The sequence below is a fragment of the Rutilus rutilus genome, assembly GCF_951802725.1.
Source record: "Rutilus rutilus genome assembly, chromosome: 8".
In the NCBI taxonomy this organism is placed as follows: Eukaryota; Metazoa; Chordata; class Actinopteri; order Cypriniformes; family Leuciscidae; genus Rutilus; species Rutilus rutilus.
In genome coordinates this window covers 23,130,621-23,146,549 of record NC_140222.1, presented here as the reverse complement: position 1 = coordinate 23,146,549, position 15,929 = coordinate 23,130,621, and the positions used below count along the sequence as shown (strand labels likewise).

Sequence of the window (15,929 nt, the reverse complement as noted above, 5' to 3'; positions counted from 1 at the left end):
GAGACACCGGTTCGAGTACCACTTAAAGTGGGGCTAGTAGGACCGGAGGGGTTACATTGGTGCCGTGACCCAGATAGGAATAAAGTTAAGGGGGGTGAGTTTAACGAAGGCCAGCTAGTGAGAGCTGTGCAGGTAAACCTCACTCCCCCGATCTTAAAGAGGCGCAATAGCGACTGACACTAGAGTCTGCGGCTCCCATGCCGGAGATACTGGTTCCACTCCCGCTCAGAGAGGGGCGAGAAGGACCACATAGCAGCCACATAGTAACGTGATAGTATCCATCCAGAACACCCTAGTGGCTATATACCAACATGCTACAAAGCATTCAGAACATGTTAGCAACCATAGATATGTATATATATACATAGATGCCTCGTTAGTGGCTGTTTCTACGGGTCACTTTATGTAAGCCATCCACCATATTGGAACGGTCAAAGCTGGTCTGTGAACATTCAGAAGTAAGTTGACAGAGTCTGCAACCATAGTCAGATGCATGTATGATTATCTATATATGATATAGTCTTCAGCAGACGATTTTGCTAAACTAACACAATACAACATTAAAAAGTTACCGTAGTTTAAAAACCTCTAATACTGAGTTATTACCTACATAAAAAAACACAAACCAGCACATTCTCACCTATGAAAGGTTATCCTATTTCTTTGGGAATTTAAATTTCAGCAGTCTCACAACCAGAAGCTGCACAATATTGTGGCATTATTGATTCTTACTGTGAGTGATGACACACTGTCCATTTCAAGATGGTGGGCCTGCCGACGTGTCTACCTATGTTAGCAACATACCAAAAACCACTCCGAACAGCAACAACATAGCAGCCTTGTGGCTCTTTTGACTTGTTCCAGTAAGCAAACACCTAAAAACCTCATGGCAACGAACTACAAAACACTTAGCAAATGCTACAATACCATTCAAATTAAAATTGTGCAGCAACTCCCAAACATTGTGATTAAAAACCACCCAGAATGGCAACAGCATAGCAATTTTGACTCGGACCTCATAGCAACCACATAGCAACTTTATAAAATGCAAAAAACCTCTGTTCTACATGATGTACAAACAGTTTCAATAAGAGCCAATCGGTAATTTGGGGTGTTATTTATTTGAATTCACTCAGGATTAGTTAGAAAAGTGCTCAATTTCACAGCTATTGTCACATCACACATATTCTGTGGCGATAAAACCTTTAGGTTGTCACACCGCAGGAACGCAACACTCCAATTACGCAATACGCAGTATTGTGTTTCGTCCACAAAACTGACATACCCACGTTTTATCTGAACAGAGGGACAGAGAGACACAAGACAAAGCAGCCGGAGAGGAGGGAGGAGGACAAGAGATATTTTGACTCCCAAAGGAGAAAGAAAGTGTATTTTGTGGATAACGGCCCGTGTGCTTGTGTGGATCTGTGGGTGTGTGGTTGTGCGTCAGAGGGAGGCGTGTTGTGGTACGATCAGCTGTGGTGAGATGTGGACAGTCAGTCCGGCTCTGTTGCAACGGGGGCCACATTACACCGGCTTCTCCTGAGTCCGGCTCCTCTTCAAAGCTCAAATACAGATCCGACTATGAGCCCACAGAGGGTAAGTGGACCTTCAAGCCTGCGATATTAAAAACTGTAATACATAAATAGTTTATTATGAAAGTTCATGTCAGGATACCTGTACAGATACTCTTCATACCTGTTGCTTGTTTTGTCCTGCTGTTAGTTAAATCGCTTCATTTTTATTTTTTTATATTTATACAAATGATAAATTAGGCTATTTAAAACTTTTATAGAGTGGTTTTATTTATATTTAAATTGTTTTATTTTTAATAAAAACAAAGAATTTAAATCAAAATAAAATGCATTTAAAAGTATTACTTTGCAGTTATCAATATGTTTTCACTCATTTTTGCACAATATAGTGAACATACTATTGACACTGTTGTTGTTGTCATGCAATCTCAATATATAATTTTGGTGTTATAAAAAGTCTTAGTTGTTAATTGTAAGAGCAATTAACAACAAATTATTTGAAAGAATCTGGAGAATGGAGAAATATGCATGAGTTGAGCATGTTTTTGTTAACATCTTAACAGCAATGTTTGTCTGCCATGTTTAAGGCGACTGACCGTTGCTTCGTGTGAAACCTGAATCTTCATGGCAACAACGTCTTTAAATGCTCACGTGGCAAGCTTGTGGTCTTTTTGTTTTTGTTTTAAGATTAACATAAACTAGTGCTGTCAAATCGATTAATCGCGATTAATCGCATCTAACATATACGTTTGTAAATACATGTATATGTGTGCGTGTATAAAAAACATGTTAGATGTGATTAATCGTGATTAATCGATTTGACAGCACTAACATAAACAGAATTTTGTTAATACAAATTAATTACATTTCATTAATAGTGACCTCAGTTTCCTCAATCGTCATCCTCTCTTTGTGTGTTTTTGTTTGATTTTGCATGACTGTGCAGTATTTAAGGGCAAGTGTGAGATGCTTTCACAAAGAACAGATCCGTGCAAACACTGAAGCATCTGAGGCAACAGCTCTAGCGCTGATCCCTGTATTAAAGCCAGACGTCCATGGGATTTTCACTAACAACAGCCATTTACACTTGTTTGAGGGTGTGCATGTGTGTTTGTTTAAAACAAAAGCAGTGAAAAGGTTGTCAAATGTAGGAACAGACCAAACCTTAGAGTCCTTAGAGTTAATATTAAGGGTTATTACTGGGCATGACTGATGCGGTTCAGTTTATTTAAAAATTGTATTCTAAATATTTCACATTTATGTTCATAAAATTATGGTCAATGGTTTGTTACTTTTATTTTTTTTAATTGCAATGTTACTGATAAAATCAAGATTTTCTTTAATGTGCCAGCCTCTAATGCATTATATTTAAAGGCTTAAATGTTATTTTTAATGAACTGTGTGATTCATTTTAATATTATTTTCTCTGCTTATGTCAGTGAGACAATTAATGTCTTCTCTCTCTCTATTCAAAAACAGGAGACGTCTACAAAATGACACAACGACAGATGGCTTCTACTGAAAGGAGCCTACGTAAGTTTACATCAAAAAATGTGGGGGGGTGGGGGGGCTATTGAGGTGATATGAGGTGATATATTGAGTTTTGGTAGATCTTGTCTTCAGATGCCTCCACAAACGTTGGGTTAGGAAAGCTTGATAAAAGGGCTTGATTGTTTCTCGTTTTGCATATAAAATGCAAAGTATTAAAGACAAGTCTAAATAGTTCCAGTAGCTCAACTTGTAGATTATAGGGTTTTCGATAGTCCTCTTCAGACATTCTAATAACTATAAGTAGCTTTGCAACTACATGTCAAATAACTCTCATTCATTTGTAACTACATGTCAACTAACTCTCATTAGAGTATTGGTAGACTGTTAGGTTAAGTTTAGTAGAATAAGTTGACATACTTTCAAATGTACTTATAGTCAGTAGAATGCTTGTTGGGGTAGCATCAAAATAAAGTGATTTTAAGTAGACAGTCTACTAATACTCTAATGACTGGTAGTTGACATGTTGTTGCAAAGTGGAAATAAAGTGGTGCTAGCGACACCAAGTTACAAGGACTGCTAAGATGTATGCCAAAACCCATCAAATGTACAAAACGAGGATTCATTATCTGGTCATGAGAGACGGGTGTTTTAGTGTATTTTGTTTTCATGATGTACTGTGAATCTGGGTCAGGTGCATTACCTGTCGTCTGACCCCTCCTCGCCCTCTTTGTCTCCCGTACGGTCTTGCTCCTCAGGTATCCAGGCTGATGACAACCTGAAGTCCATGATCGTCGGCACAGTGATGAGAAAAATTAAGTCTCGCACATGGAAAAAGCAGCGTTATTTCCGGCTACAAGAAGACTGCATGACTATCTGGTACAAGAGCAAGAAAGCTGGAAATGCCCACTCCACCTGTAAGTGCTAACAAGGCTGAAATCCACAATCTGTAATTATTAGTCATTTATCCAAAGCAATAGATGTATTACAATTAAAATCTCATAGGCAGGGGTCCAATCCTCCTCCTTGAAGGCCACCTTTTTGCAGGGGGTAGCTCCAACACATCTGGCTGGAAGTAGTGACTCTGAAGACCTTGATTAGCTGGTGTAAGAAAAAATTATGTGGACGTCAAAGATCTCACATTTTTTTATTGAATGTTAAAACGTTTATTTAATGTTTAAAAAGTTTATTACAGCATAGCAGTGGCAAGGTACACGAAGCACCTTGGGTTCACCGGCGTCAGAAGGAACCCAGAACATCCAAATCTTTTATCCTGATACAGTTTACCACTCGTAATGTAAATGAAGTTCTGCCTTAAATGTAAATTGAGGATAACAATGAAAGTGATAGCCTTCTGTTCCCACATCTTCGATATTATTTCAAATAAGAACAGCCAAATGTTAAGGTGATAAGATTGTTTGAAATCCCTGTGTTCAGGATGGTTCTCTTTTTTTTACCGCTGCCGCTCCCACACTATAAGTGATAATATATCACTCCGGTGATACTATTTACATATTACTGAGATCGGAAGAAATTGTCTCGATGATAAATAAGCTCTTTTTAGGGAGGGAGCATATTTAAATGTATATATTGGAGTGGAAGTTGGATCGGAGCAGACTATAATTCCTTACACTGGTTTAGGTGTGTTTAATTGGGGCTGGAGTAGAACTCTGCTGAAAGGTGGCCCTCCAGGAGCAGGATTGGACACCCCTGCAATAGGAGAAACCTAAAGTTAAGTGTCTAATTAAGGTCACAATGGTGAGATGGTGCGTTCAAGTCCTCCTGGGAATTTCGTACGTACGAGGTGGGAAGTCGTGTTGACGACGTGAGGTGCGTTCAAGTCAGTTTCGTCGGAGCAAGATGGTGGTGTACCTTCTTTTAATGAATAACACGAAAATATAGCAAGTTTTGTTAACTCTGCTTATAGAAAATGAAGAACAAAGAATGCGCATCGGGTGTGTTTTTCTTTTTATGTTTTTAATTAACTTATGAGGCCAATGTAAATTAACTGTATCATTATATAATTAGTATATACATATAATTGTTATATTACAAGTAGGCTATATCATATTTTGTGCAGAGAGCTTACTTTGTTATAAATGAAAAAGCCTTACAATGTCACTGCAATACCTGTAAGTATTGTGATAGGCCTATATTGTACTATCACTTTGCTCAACTACAGACGTTGCATTCATTGATTCCGCCATGTTTCTCACTGACACGCCCCCAACTCGTACAGATCGGGGCTTAAAGAAAATCCCGAGCTCCCCACTGGTATTTACGACATTGTGGTGGCGTTCATGTGCATTCAACTCGTAAATACGATCTATACGAGATGACTTGAACGCACCAAGAGTACATGGATTGATTCTTCCTGTGTTTCTATAGCAAGCCTAGAACAAGTATACCATCACCCTAGACAGAAATATAAACAGCTTCATACAGTACACAGTGATTTCAGAACCTCTAGACCAGGGTTGTTCACTTTTGTCCCTGGAGGGTCAATGTTAGGCCAAATCCGAAATCGCCCCCTAAACCCTCAATAACTATTCCCTATGTTAGTCCACTAATACAGTTCACTTGAAGGAGTGAATGAAAACAAGTGAGCGAATTCAGACATCGGCTGTATACTTGTTATTGCGGTGCAATGTGGGATAGAATAAATGCACTCCATAATCTCTACTATGGTTTCTGACAGCACTACAAATGAATAAAATAATACAAAATAATGCCGTTTTTGAGGGTATAGGCCGCGATTTCGGATTCAGCCTTAGGGTTTAACTGTGAATTGCTCCAAAACACCTGTTGTTTCTAGTTATTGCAAATACCTTGATTAACCTGGTGATACCTGGAAATACCTGGTTCAGGTGTGATTAATTAAGGTTTGAACTAAACTCTGTAGGATATTGGCCCTCCAGGAGCAGGATTGGGTACCTCTTGCTCAGTCTAGAGTCTAGACAAGGTGTAGGGTTTGGCTGAGAGTCAAAGTTTTGATCTTGTTTTTTTTGGTACTGACATCTCTCGAGACCACGTTAATGTGGCATTGGTCTGGGTCTGGGCCTTGATGGGTCAGAAGAATGGTCTGGTCTTGACTCTAACTCTAAGGATTTGTCCCTATATTTAGATAGCTATTGTTTATGTGTGTATATAGTTTCTGTGGGTGATGTGGAGGCCGTGCGGGAAGGGCATCAATCTGAGGTTCTGCTTAGCATTGCTGACGAGTTCCCACCTGACCGCTGCTTCACCCTTGTGTTTCGTGGACGACGGGGCAATTTGGACCTAGTGGCCGAATCAGCAGAGGAGGCACGATCATGGATAAATGGGATACGCAAACTCATCGATAACCTGGAGAACATGGGGCAGAGAGAGAAACTAGACCAGTATCCTTTACTGTGACTTTATCTATCTGTCTATCATTCCGCTCTCTGTCCATCTTACACACACACACAAAGGTTTCACACAGGCTAAATGGCATTAAAAAGACACTTAAATACACTGGGACAGCAGCACTTCTGATGTCCTCAAGATTCTTAATTTACCTGGATTGAAGTCCAAGTCCCTGAAATCAGATTAGTTGATAGGAACATGTCCTACTTTGGTAAATCATGTGTCAGCACTTTGGTTTTCCCTTGATGCTGTTTCCAGATGGATATGTGATTGGTTCAAAAAAGCAGACAAAAACAGAGATGGGCAGATGAACTTTAAGGAGATCAGAGATCTGCTGAAGATGATGAACGTGGACATGAATGAGCATCATGCTCTCCGTCTCTTTACGGTAACTGCACTTTCATGGCCAGCCTATGGTTACACTGCTTGATGTAGCTTCAGTTCAATGATGGTTTTGACACTTGACACACTTGCATCATTATTTAGTGATCAATTTCCAGCCAGTTGTTTGTATTTGTACATTTTAGAGCTTCTCTTGTTCTACAGATGGCGGACAAGTCTCAGTCAGGTACTCTTGAAGACGATGAGTTTGTGCTGTTCTATAAGATGCTGACTCAGCGTGAAGACGTCCTGCGAGTGTTTCAGGAATATTCAAGTGATGGGCAGAAGCTAACGCTCCAAGATCTGAAAGATTTCCTGCGGGAGGAGCAGCTTCACGAGGATGGAGTTCAGCAGTATGCACTCAATCTCATTGAACGCTATGAACCTTCAGACACAGGTAATTAATTTTGTGATGAAGCATAGCTAATGGAGTTGTACTTTTCTTGCTGAAGTTTCTTCAAAGCTTATGTTGTTTGTATTTTACTTTCCACTTGCCATTGATCTGTTCAGGTCATCTTTGGTGGTTTGGCCTCTTGTCCCAAAATCTTTAACTTTCAAACTCAAACTTTTAGTTCCAGGTATCGTAATGCTGCATTTTGTGTTCTTCTTAACTCCAGCAAAAATGTTGCAAGCAATGACATTTGATGGTTTCCTGATGTACCTGAGCTCATTAGAGGGCTCCATCTTCAACCCTACCATGGTAGAACTGTCCCAGGACATGACTCAGCCTCTCTGCCATTACTTCATTTCATCTTCTCATAACACATACCTTCTGGAGGACCAAATCAGAGGACATAGCAGCGTGGAAGGCTATATACGGTACACGTTTTCAAAAACCTATCAAGTAGACATTTCCTAACCCATAAAACGCACCATCCGCAGGCTTTTCCATGTTAGTATGAACATTTATCTGGTATAACATATACAGATTGAGCAATTCTTCTTATATTCATAAATATGAACTTGTATGACTGTTTCAGAGCACTGAAACGTGGCTGTCGATGTGTAGAAGTGGACTGCTGGGACGGACCAAATGGAGAACCAATCGTCTACCATGGACACACGTTGACCTCCAAGATCTTCTTCAAGGATGTTGTCACTGTGCTGAGCAACTATGCCTTCAAAGTATGTCACAAACTATGTTCATTCACTCTTTCACAGCTGCGAGTTCCTAACAAAAAAGAACTGTGGTGGTACCATGGTATAGTGATGCTATCAGATGGTAATACCACAGTACTTTCAAATATGATATTCAAATATTATGGTATTTACATGATTTTCTAATGTACATCAAGGAATACCTTGGTATAATAATGCAAACAGCATGTCATTAACATGGTACTTTTTAACAAAAAAAAAAAAACCCACTGTATCATGGTATAGTGATGGTAATGCCATGGTAATTTGATTTATATACCAGGGAGATTGAAGGTTCTTCAAATAAAACCAAGGTATTAGCATTAGTACTATGGTATATTTTTAAATACCATAGTTTAACCATCTGATTCTATCATTAAAATATGGTGCCACAGTACTTTTTTTGGTAAGGGGATGGTATTGATAGAAATACCAAATATAAATGTGGTATTATCTTAATACTTTTTATAAACCTCTTGGCTTCTTTCTTTATCTCTTCATCTTTAATCTTTTTAAACCAGGTTAGAGTACTGTACTTGCTTGCATTTTTGTGTGTGTGACAGACTGGGGCCAGGGCACCATGCCCTTCTGTTTGTGTGTAATGTGATCTAGGGCAGTCGACCCCTGCCTGGCAGTACGTTAGCCGTTGTTTTCTGTCGAGTGTTCCATTACACTCCATCACTTATTCACACACTCTCCCCTCCTCAGGCATCGCAGTACCCTGTCATCCTGTCCATTGAGAACCACTGCAGTGTAGAGCAGCAGAAAGTCATGGCCCAACACCTCACCCAGATCCTGGGAGACAAGCTGCTGAAAAGCACTTTAGATGGAAAGATTCCTATCAGCCTCCCATCCCCCGAGGTGAGCCGGAGAGCATGGATGCATGTGGTCAGTTAAACAAGTACTTAACAAGTCCACTTAATTGGACTGCTTAAGTGGCAGTAAATTTCTAGCACTAGTCATTCATTTTGAAGTGTCCTCGGCAAAGATCTTGAAGTTTCCACCCCACAAGCAGACGTGTGTATCAGAGTTCAGAGTGGAGTGACCTCTCCATGATACATTCACTTTCTCCGGCTGTTTACCTGGGGTGGCAGCCAAATGATCTATGTCCATGCAACCCAGCCACACTTAATTATTAAAGCAAACAACAATACCCCCCCCCCCCCCCACCACCCCCCACCCCCCACAAACGCATACGACCATGCTGAAAAAAAGCTCAGACTAACATGAATTACCTTGCTTGTCAAGTTTCTCTGGTAAAACTATTTGACTGATTGATTCTTTCTAGTTAAGAAGCCTGGTGGGGATACCTGCACACCACCATCGTCATTTTTAGCAGGGTATAACCAGAAGCATATCAAGACTATCTAGCTGTTAGCCACTAGCAGCACTTAACTGAACATCATGGTCTTCCTGGTGAAGCTTGACTAAGCTCTTACTAGTTTAGGTCCAAATTAATTGATTCCTTTAAAAGAGATACATTGCTATTTGACCAACCACTAGTCAGCCTAAGGCCTAGCCTAGCTTCTAGTACTAATTTCTAGTTTGTGTGTCAATTTGTTCACTGTTAAAGAGTTTTCAGATTGTTGCTGATGAAAGTGTACCCTCTCCATATTTGTGTGTGTATAGGATCTGAAAGGGAAGATTCTGTTGAAAGGAAAGAAGATAGGTGGATTAGAGGATTGCATGAATGGGGTGGTGGATGACCCTTTGACAGGAGAGGTGAGCGACGAAGAGGAGACCGCTGAAATTGATGATGACCATCATCGCACTGACAGCATACGACACAGAGGCAAGGTACAGTGATACTTTCAAATCATATTAGCCAAGTGGGCAAAGATCCGAGCTGGTAACAGAAAAGTCGTAAGTTTGAACCCAATCAAAAGTAGATACATGAACTATCAAAAAGAAATAATGTTAAAAATAATGGGCCATATCTAGAGTACAATTTCTTTGGCTACTTCATGTGCCAATGGATTGTAAAATATTGACCGTCGAACTTGTCTCACTGGTAGTTTATCAGGTCTTCATCAGAGTCCTCAAGCAAGAGTTTCAGTCTGCCTAGATTTTAACCACAAGATTCGAATCTACTTATGTAACACCTGTTGAACACACTCCTTCGTTTGGATCATCCATGGAAATTCCACTTTTCTGTTCTGGGCTGTAAGCAGTTTACCTAATGTAGACCAGCTTGTCTAATGTTGAAGGTAGCAAAATATTCTGACTGACAAGAGTTGCACAGTGGCCCTGAAAACGAGCTGATTACATAAAGGACTAATAAAAGTTGAATGGGTTTAGAATGATGCAATCTTGGGAAGGAAGTACACAAACAAACAAGAAAATGCAAGAGAGAAAGTCGCAGATAGATAAGACAGAAACGGCGTATCTTCTGTGGTCTTATGCCATCTGATAGGTGGCCATGTGCACTTGCTGGCACTGATGTTACCATGCGACACTTGATTCTTTGAACTCTGGTTATAGCTGCAGTCAGGGATCACCCATCTTGGTTTCTCCAGAGATAGTCAACTTGTTGACTTGTCAACTGGAACATTTTGTCATGTTATGTTTAACATACAGACTGAGTCTTGTCGGATAACTGATTTAGGCTAATTACTAATAATTATTTAAATGGCACATTTATCCCAAGTGACTTACAGAACCCTTCCTATAGGGATAGTCCCTCTGGAAGTATCTTGCTCAAGGGTACAATTTCAAAGAATTAACCCTTGCTGGCTTTGAACCTACAACTTTTGGTTACCAGCCCAGATCAAGGCTACGCCACCCTAGGCAAGTTGAATATCATGTTAAGATGGCACAGCAGGTTAGCAAAGACAAACCCAACAAATGGTAGTGTAAGATGAAGCCAGGTGGATACCGGCCCTTATTACACATGGGCCGTCTGTCATGACATTGTCTAAGTAGTCCTGTGTTGAATTAGCAGAATTGAATGCATGCCGTTAGCATTTTAGCTAGTTGACTTCTCAAAACACCACAGCCATGTCGAAAGGTTTTAGATGCTGTTGGGCTAGTTAAAAGCAGTTATGACTGACAAAATTAGTTATTTTGAGTTCTTAGTAAAGACAGGTGCATATTGTAGGATTTATAATAGCCTTTATAACCTTTACGCTGTTGCTTGTCAGACTGAACGAACATGATCCCCGCTGTAAGCGATGTCACACTGTGGGATCTCAGTTGTCATTAAAGTCAGAATGTACGGCAATCAAGATGCATTAAAAATGGACGCACGCAAGAATACTCATCCGGGGTTTTACATCACCAATCCATGACGTTCAGTGACGTGAGCTGCATTACATGAGGGATTGAAATGGTGGCTAGCAAACAAAAACAATCTGCAGCATTAATTTTGATCATGGCTTCTCTTGAAAAGAAAACTGGAAAAAAACGAAGACGATGTAGAGCAAGGTAGTGGTTTGTTGTTGACTAATTGCATCAAGTTCGGCACTCCTATTGGTTTTTGATTTGACGGTTGTCCGAGAGCTTTCTGGCCCCCTCAATTTCTTCTCATCTGCGTCAGTCTCCTATGCTGTTTACGTTGTAAACACAGTGCAGTGCTTCCGGGTTCTACGTCAGAACGTAGCGTTGGAAACTGACACGGAACGGAAGAAATTGTTGAATGAAGTAGTTATTTTAATCTTTTTGCACACAAAAAGTATTCTGGTCACTTCATAACATTAAGGTTGAACCACTGTAGTCACATGGACTATTTTAACAAAGTCTTGACTACCTTTCTGGGCCTTGATAGTGGTAATAACGTTGCAGTCAGAAAGCTCTTGGATTTTGTCAAAAATATCTTAATTTGTGTTCCGAAGATGAATGAAGGTCTTACGGGTTTGGAGCGACATGAGTAATTGATGAGTAATTAATGACAGAATTGTCATTTTAGGGTGAACTAACCCTTTAAATGGCTTAAGCTGGTGTTCAGCTGGGTTAGCTGGCAAGCTTGCCTCAAAGGCCTGAACAGCTGACAAGTGCCTGCAACCCCTTTAAAATATCAAAAAAGATAAGCCTGATCCGTGGAAAACCAGAAAACCACCTAAAGCTAAGAAAATGAAATGAATGTGGAACTGTCAAACTGAACTGAAGGACTGTTTTTGTACCGTCTAGAAATCCAAGCAGCGTCTGTCTAAAGAGCTGTCCGACTGTGTGGTTTACTGCAAGAGTGTCCACTTTAGCAGCTTTAAACATTCACGAATACACTCCAAGTTTTACGAGATCTCCTCCTTCACGGAGTCTAAGGCCCGGAAACACATAAGGGAGGCAGGTAAAAGAAACATATATAACAGCTCATTAATTATTTTATTTTTTTAGAATTGTATTGTCTTACTTTGTCTCTGTGCTACAGGAGCGGAGTTTGTTCTCCATAACGCTCATCAGTTGAGCCGGGTTTACCCCAGTGGCTTGAGAACTGACTCATCCAACTTCAACCCACAGGACATGTGGAACGCAGGGTGCCAAATTGGTAAGCCTACCTGAGACTAATATATGTTTCTTGAGAGCTTTCATCGAATATTTTTTGAATATTCTCTATTGATGAACATTGCTCAACTGTCTATTAGCACAATGCAGATGTGATTAATATCTAGTTGTTGGGTCAAACTTGTTATGTACTAGGAATTAGTCTTACAAGTCTTTTGAAAATACAGATTTAACCAGCTTAGCTTTAACCAAGTGGTGTGCTGATTTTAGCTAGCAATCAAGCTGGTTAGGTTAGCATAGTTTGATGGTTTTATAGAAATTTTAGGCACTTATCAGCTGGTCAACTAGGAGACCAGCTGAACACCACCAACCTGACCAGGCTGGGAGACCAATCAAGACAATCATAGGATGGTTTAATATAGAATATTCAGTTGATGCGTATTGCTAGTTAGAGTAACTAGCCAAGTCATCACTAGTATAACAGCTTAAATTGTCATGCTTTATCCATGAAAATGGAAAATGTTCTACTAGGAAATGTTTTATGCAGGATCTTTTACTACGGAATAATAAATATTTTATTGCTAAGTGTAGCCTTCTCTTCTCTTCTCTTCTCTTCTCTTCTCTTCTCTTCTCTTCTCTTCTCTTCTCTTCTCTTCTCTTCTCAGTTGCTCTGAACTTTCAGACCGCAGGGGTTGAGATGGATCTAAACGATGGCTTATTCAGTCAGAACGGGCATTGTGGCTACGTACTGAAACCAGCGTTCATGCGCAACATTGACGAGAGGTTTGACCCAGAAACCCCCCAAAACCGAGATGGTTATAATCCGCTTAGCCTGTCTATACAGGTAGAAACCTACATTTCTGTGCATGTGCTGGTCTTAGATAACGTGTGTATATGTTAAACTTGCATTGTCTGTTCATTCCAGGTCATCAGTGGCCAACAGCTTCCCAAGGTAAACATCAAGGAGGGCTCAATTGTTGATCCCCTCGTTCGGGTGGAAATTCATGGCATACAGCTGGACCAAGCTAAGCAGGAAACCAGATACATTGACAACAACGGTCAGTTAAAATGTATAGGACGGAGTTAAGTCTAGACAGAGAAAGTCTAGACGCAGTTAAAACAGAGATCTTGTTGCGTTCAAAAGACTAAACAAATCTTGTTTTTGAGCTAATGGTTCAATGGATATGCACTAAGATCTACTGTGTAAAACTATGGTCACTATGGTATATATTATTTTAGCTTATTTAAATATAAGTTATTATTTATATAATAATTATAGAAAATTTTGAAAAAGTGTAGGTGAACAGTAGAACAGCATGTTGTGCACTGTTAATGCTTGAAATTTTCATGTCAACAACCTATTTGTCTCTGCAGGTTTCAACCCGGTATGGTACGACATGCTTCAGTTCACCGTTCACGCCCCTGAGTTGGCGCTGGTTCGGTTTGTCGTGGAGGACTATGATAAAACATCAAAGAACGACTTTGTGGGACAGTTCACTCTCCCTTTCACCTGTATTCAACCAGGTACATCCCCATTCCACCAAATGCATCAAAAAATATCCTCCGTGGAGCTGCTGTTAATCCTAAATAAGCACGTTTTGTTCTCCCTTGTAGGATATCGTCACATCCATCTCCTGTCTAAGGACGGCACCAGCATACCTCCTTCCTCGCTTTTTGTTCACACGCGGATAACTAAACTAACGTAAAGCAAAGAGACTGAATTTAATGCTGTCTTACATTGACACGTGCACAAAAGAAGAGAAAAATGCAACAATTTCAAGTCTTCCCAGTCAACACTTGTTTGCAGAATGCTGACATCATAATGAATACAATTTAAAAAAATGTATTAAAATTCACACTTTTAAGGAAAAGTTGTGTTGCTATAGATTTAGTTCATTTATACGCCAAATAATTTTATAGTTATTTTATTTACTTTAAAGATTTGTTATTAAGATTTGAGTGATTTTCTATGTCTAAGTTCAACTTCAATGAGATACATGTCCAGGTTGTATTTTAACCTCGAAATCAAAAGAAAAACAACAAGATAATGAAGCTTATTTTGGTTTGTTTCAAGGACTAAAATTTAGGATACGCTACACGACAACGATGTACTAAAAACGGAAAGGTTTTTCCTTCACTTTTTTCGCGTACAGACGACAGTGTTGTCAAAACGATCCTCGTTCACACGGATCTGTGAAAACGACTAAAATCAGTGTATTACCATCCCAGGCCAGTAGTTGGCGACTTTACTCGAAGAAACACTACACGCCTATAGACTGAACACATAATACGCATGCGCATGACGTCACCGTTTTCACTAATTCACGTTTTTGTAGTTTACATGGAGATGATAACGGTATCGGTTTCAAAAACTTGCACTTTGAAACTCGGTTTCAAAAGTTTGAGTTTTCAGGCTCACAAAACGCTGTTGTCGATAAATTAACAGCCAAAAATGCATAAAAGTTTTCCGTTTTTAGATGAAAATTGTGTCGTGTAAACAGCCCCAAAGCCCCATATATTTCATATGAGATTCCCCCTCTGTTATTGTTACCATGCATGGCAAGTCTTTATATCTTGCTTTTTGTATTTTAGAAACATTTTAATAGAAAAGGCTTGGTTCTTTATTCGTACGACTCTATTTCAGTAGTACTTACAGTGGTGTGTGTGTTAACTGCTCCTTTGGAATAAAGTATAGAGATAATGGGCACAAGGGCTCAATTACAATCTTCCTTAGGCCCCAAAGTACCTCAGGGGCCAGACTCAGTTACACAGAGATACAGAAGGCAGTGAAAATGACCCCGTCTGTTCCCACCTCCACCTACCTGGATACAGTATACACCACTGTATACATTTCAAAATATCAAAATACATATACTCTTAAATGCATCACCTTTCACCTAGCTTTCACCTATTCTCATAATAGAGAATTATTCTGAATCATGTCAAGTCATTTGTTAAATCAAATGTATGCTGCTGGACTAATAGTGTTAATTTTTGTAATTCTAAGCTTCGTATGAGCCGGATCTATATACTGTTTTTGTAGCATTGCTCAGTAACTTGCTCTGTTTTGCTTGTATATATGTATGTATGTATTTAGGTATTTGCCATATTCTTCAAAAAATAAAGATATTTTAAAGGACTTCATGTTTCTGTTGCTAAAACAAGCTCCAGTTTATACCAATTTTTAAATGATAAAACAACGAGGTAAGAATGAAAAGACAAAAAAATATGAATTACATCATCAAACAAACAAGTCTAAGATGGTTTCTTAGCATGTCAGACTGGTCTAGGAGGGGTTTTGGGAACTTGTGCTGGTCAGGTTGATAGACCCCAATGTTGTTAACCAACGTATACATGTATATTTAAAAAGTACTTCAATAGCGGGTCAATGTTAAAATTATGAAACAGTAAAGTTCCTTCATCACGTTCGGTTAAAGTTACATTTCTTCTTATTTTGACATTATGTGCCTTATGCTACAGTTCGTGTTCTTTAATTAAGTTTTGTTTGTTGGTAAACTATACCTGAACATTTTCAAGTGTAGAGTAGAGTAGACGATCCTCAAC

The 15,929-nt window shown here is 39.5% G+C and overlaps 1 protein-coding gene across 1 annotated transcript; it reads left to right on the top strand.

Moving 5' to 3' along the window:
• The first annotated feature begins 1,590 nt into the window (after window positions 1-1,590).
• Window positions 1,591-14,119, top strand: plcd4a (phospholipase C, delta 4a). The gene is made up of 16 exons (XM_084416734.1): window positions 1,591-1,599; window positions 3,015-3,068; window positions 3,782-3,940; window positions 6,175-6,403; window positions 6,669-6,798; window positions 6,957-7,188; window positions 7,409-7,610; window positions 7,772-7,916; window positions 8,637-8,789; window positions 9,558-9,725; window positions 12,054-12,210; window positions 12,292-12,408; window positions 13,031-13,209; window positions 13,291-13,423; window positions 13,740-13,889; window positions 13,980-14,119. The coding sequence occupies exons 2-16, from the start codon at window positions 3,029-3,031 to the stop codon at window positions 14,069-14,071; spliced, it is 2,286 nt and encodes a 761-aa protein (XP_084272860.1). The 5' UTR covers window positions 1,591-1,599; window positions 3,015-3,028; the 3' UTR covers window positions 14,072-14,119.
• Window positions 14,120-15,929: the final 1,810 nt, after the last annotated feature.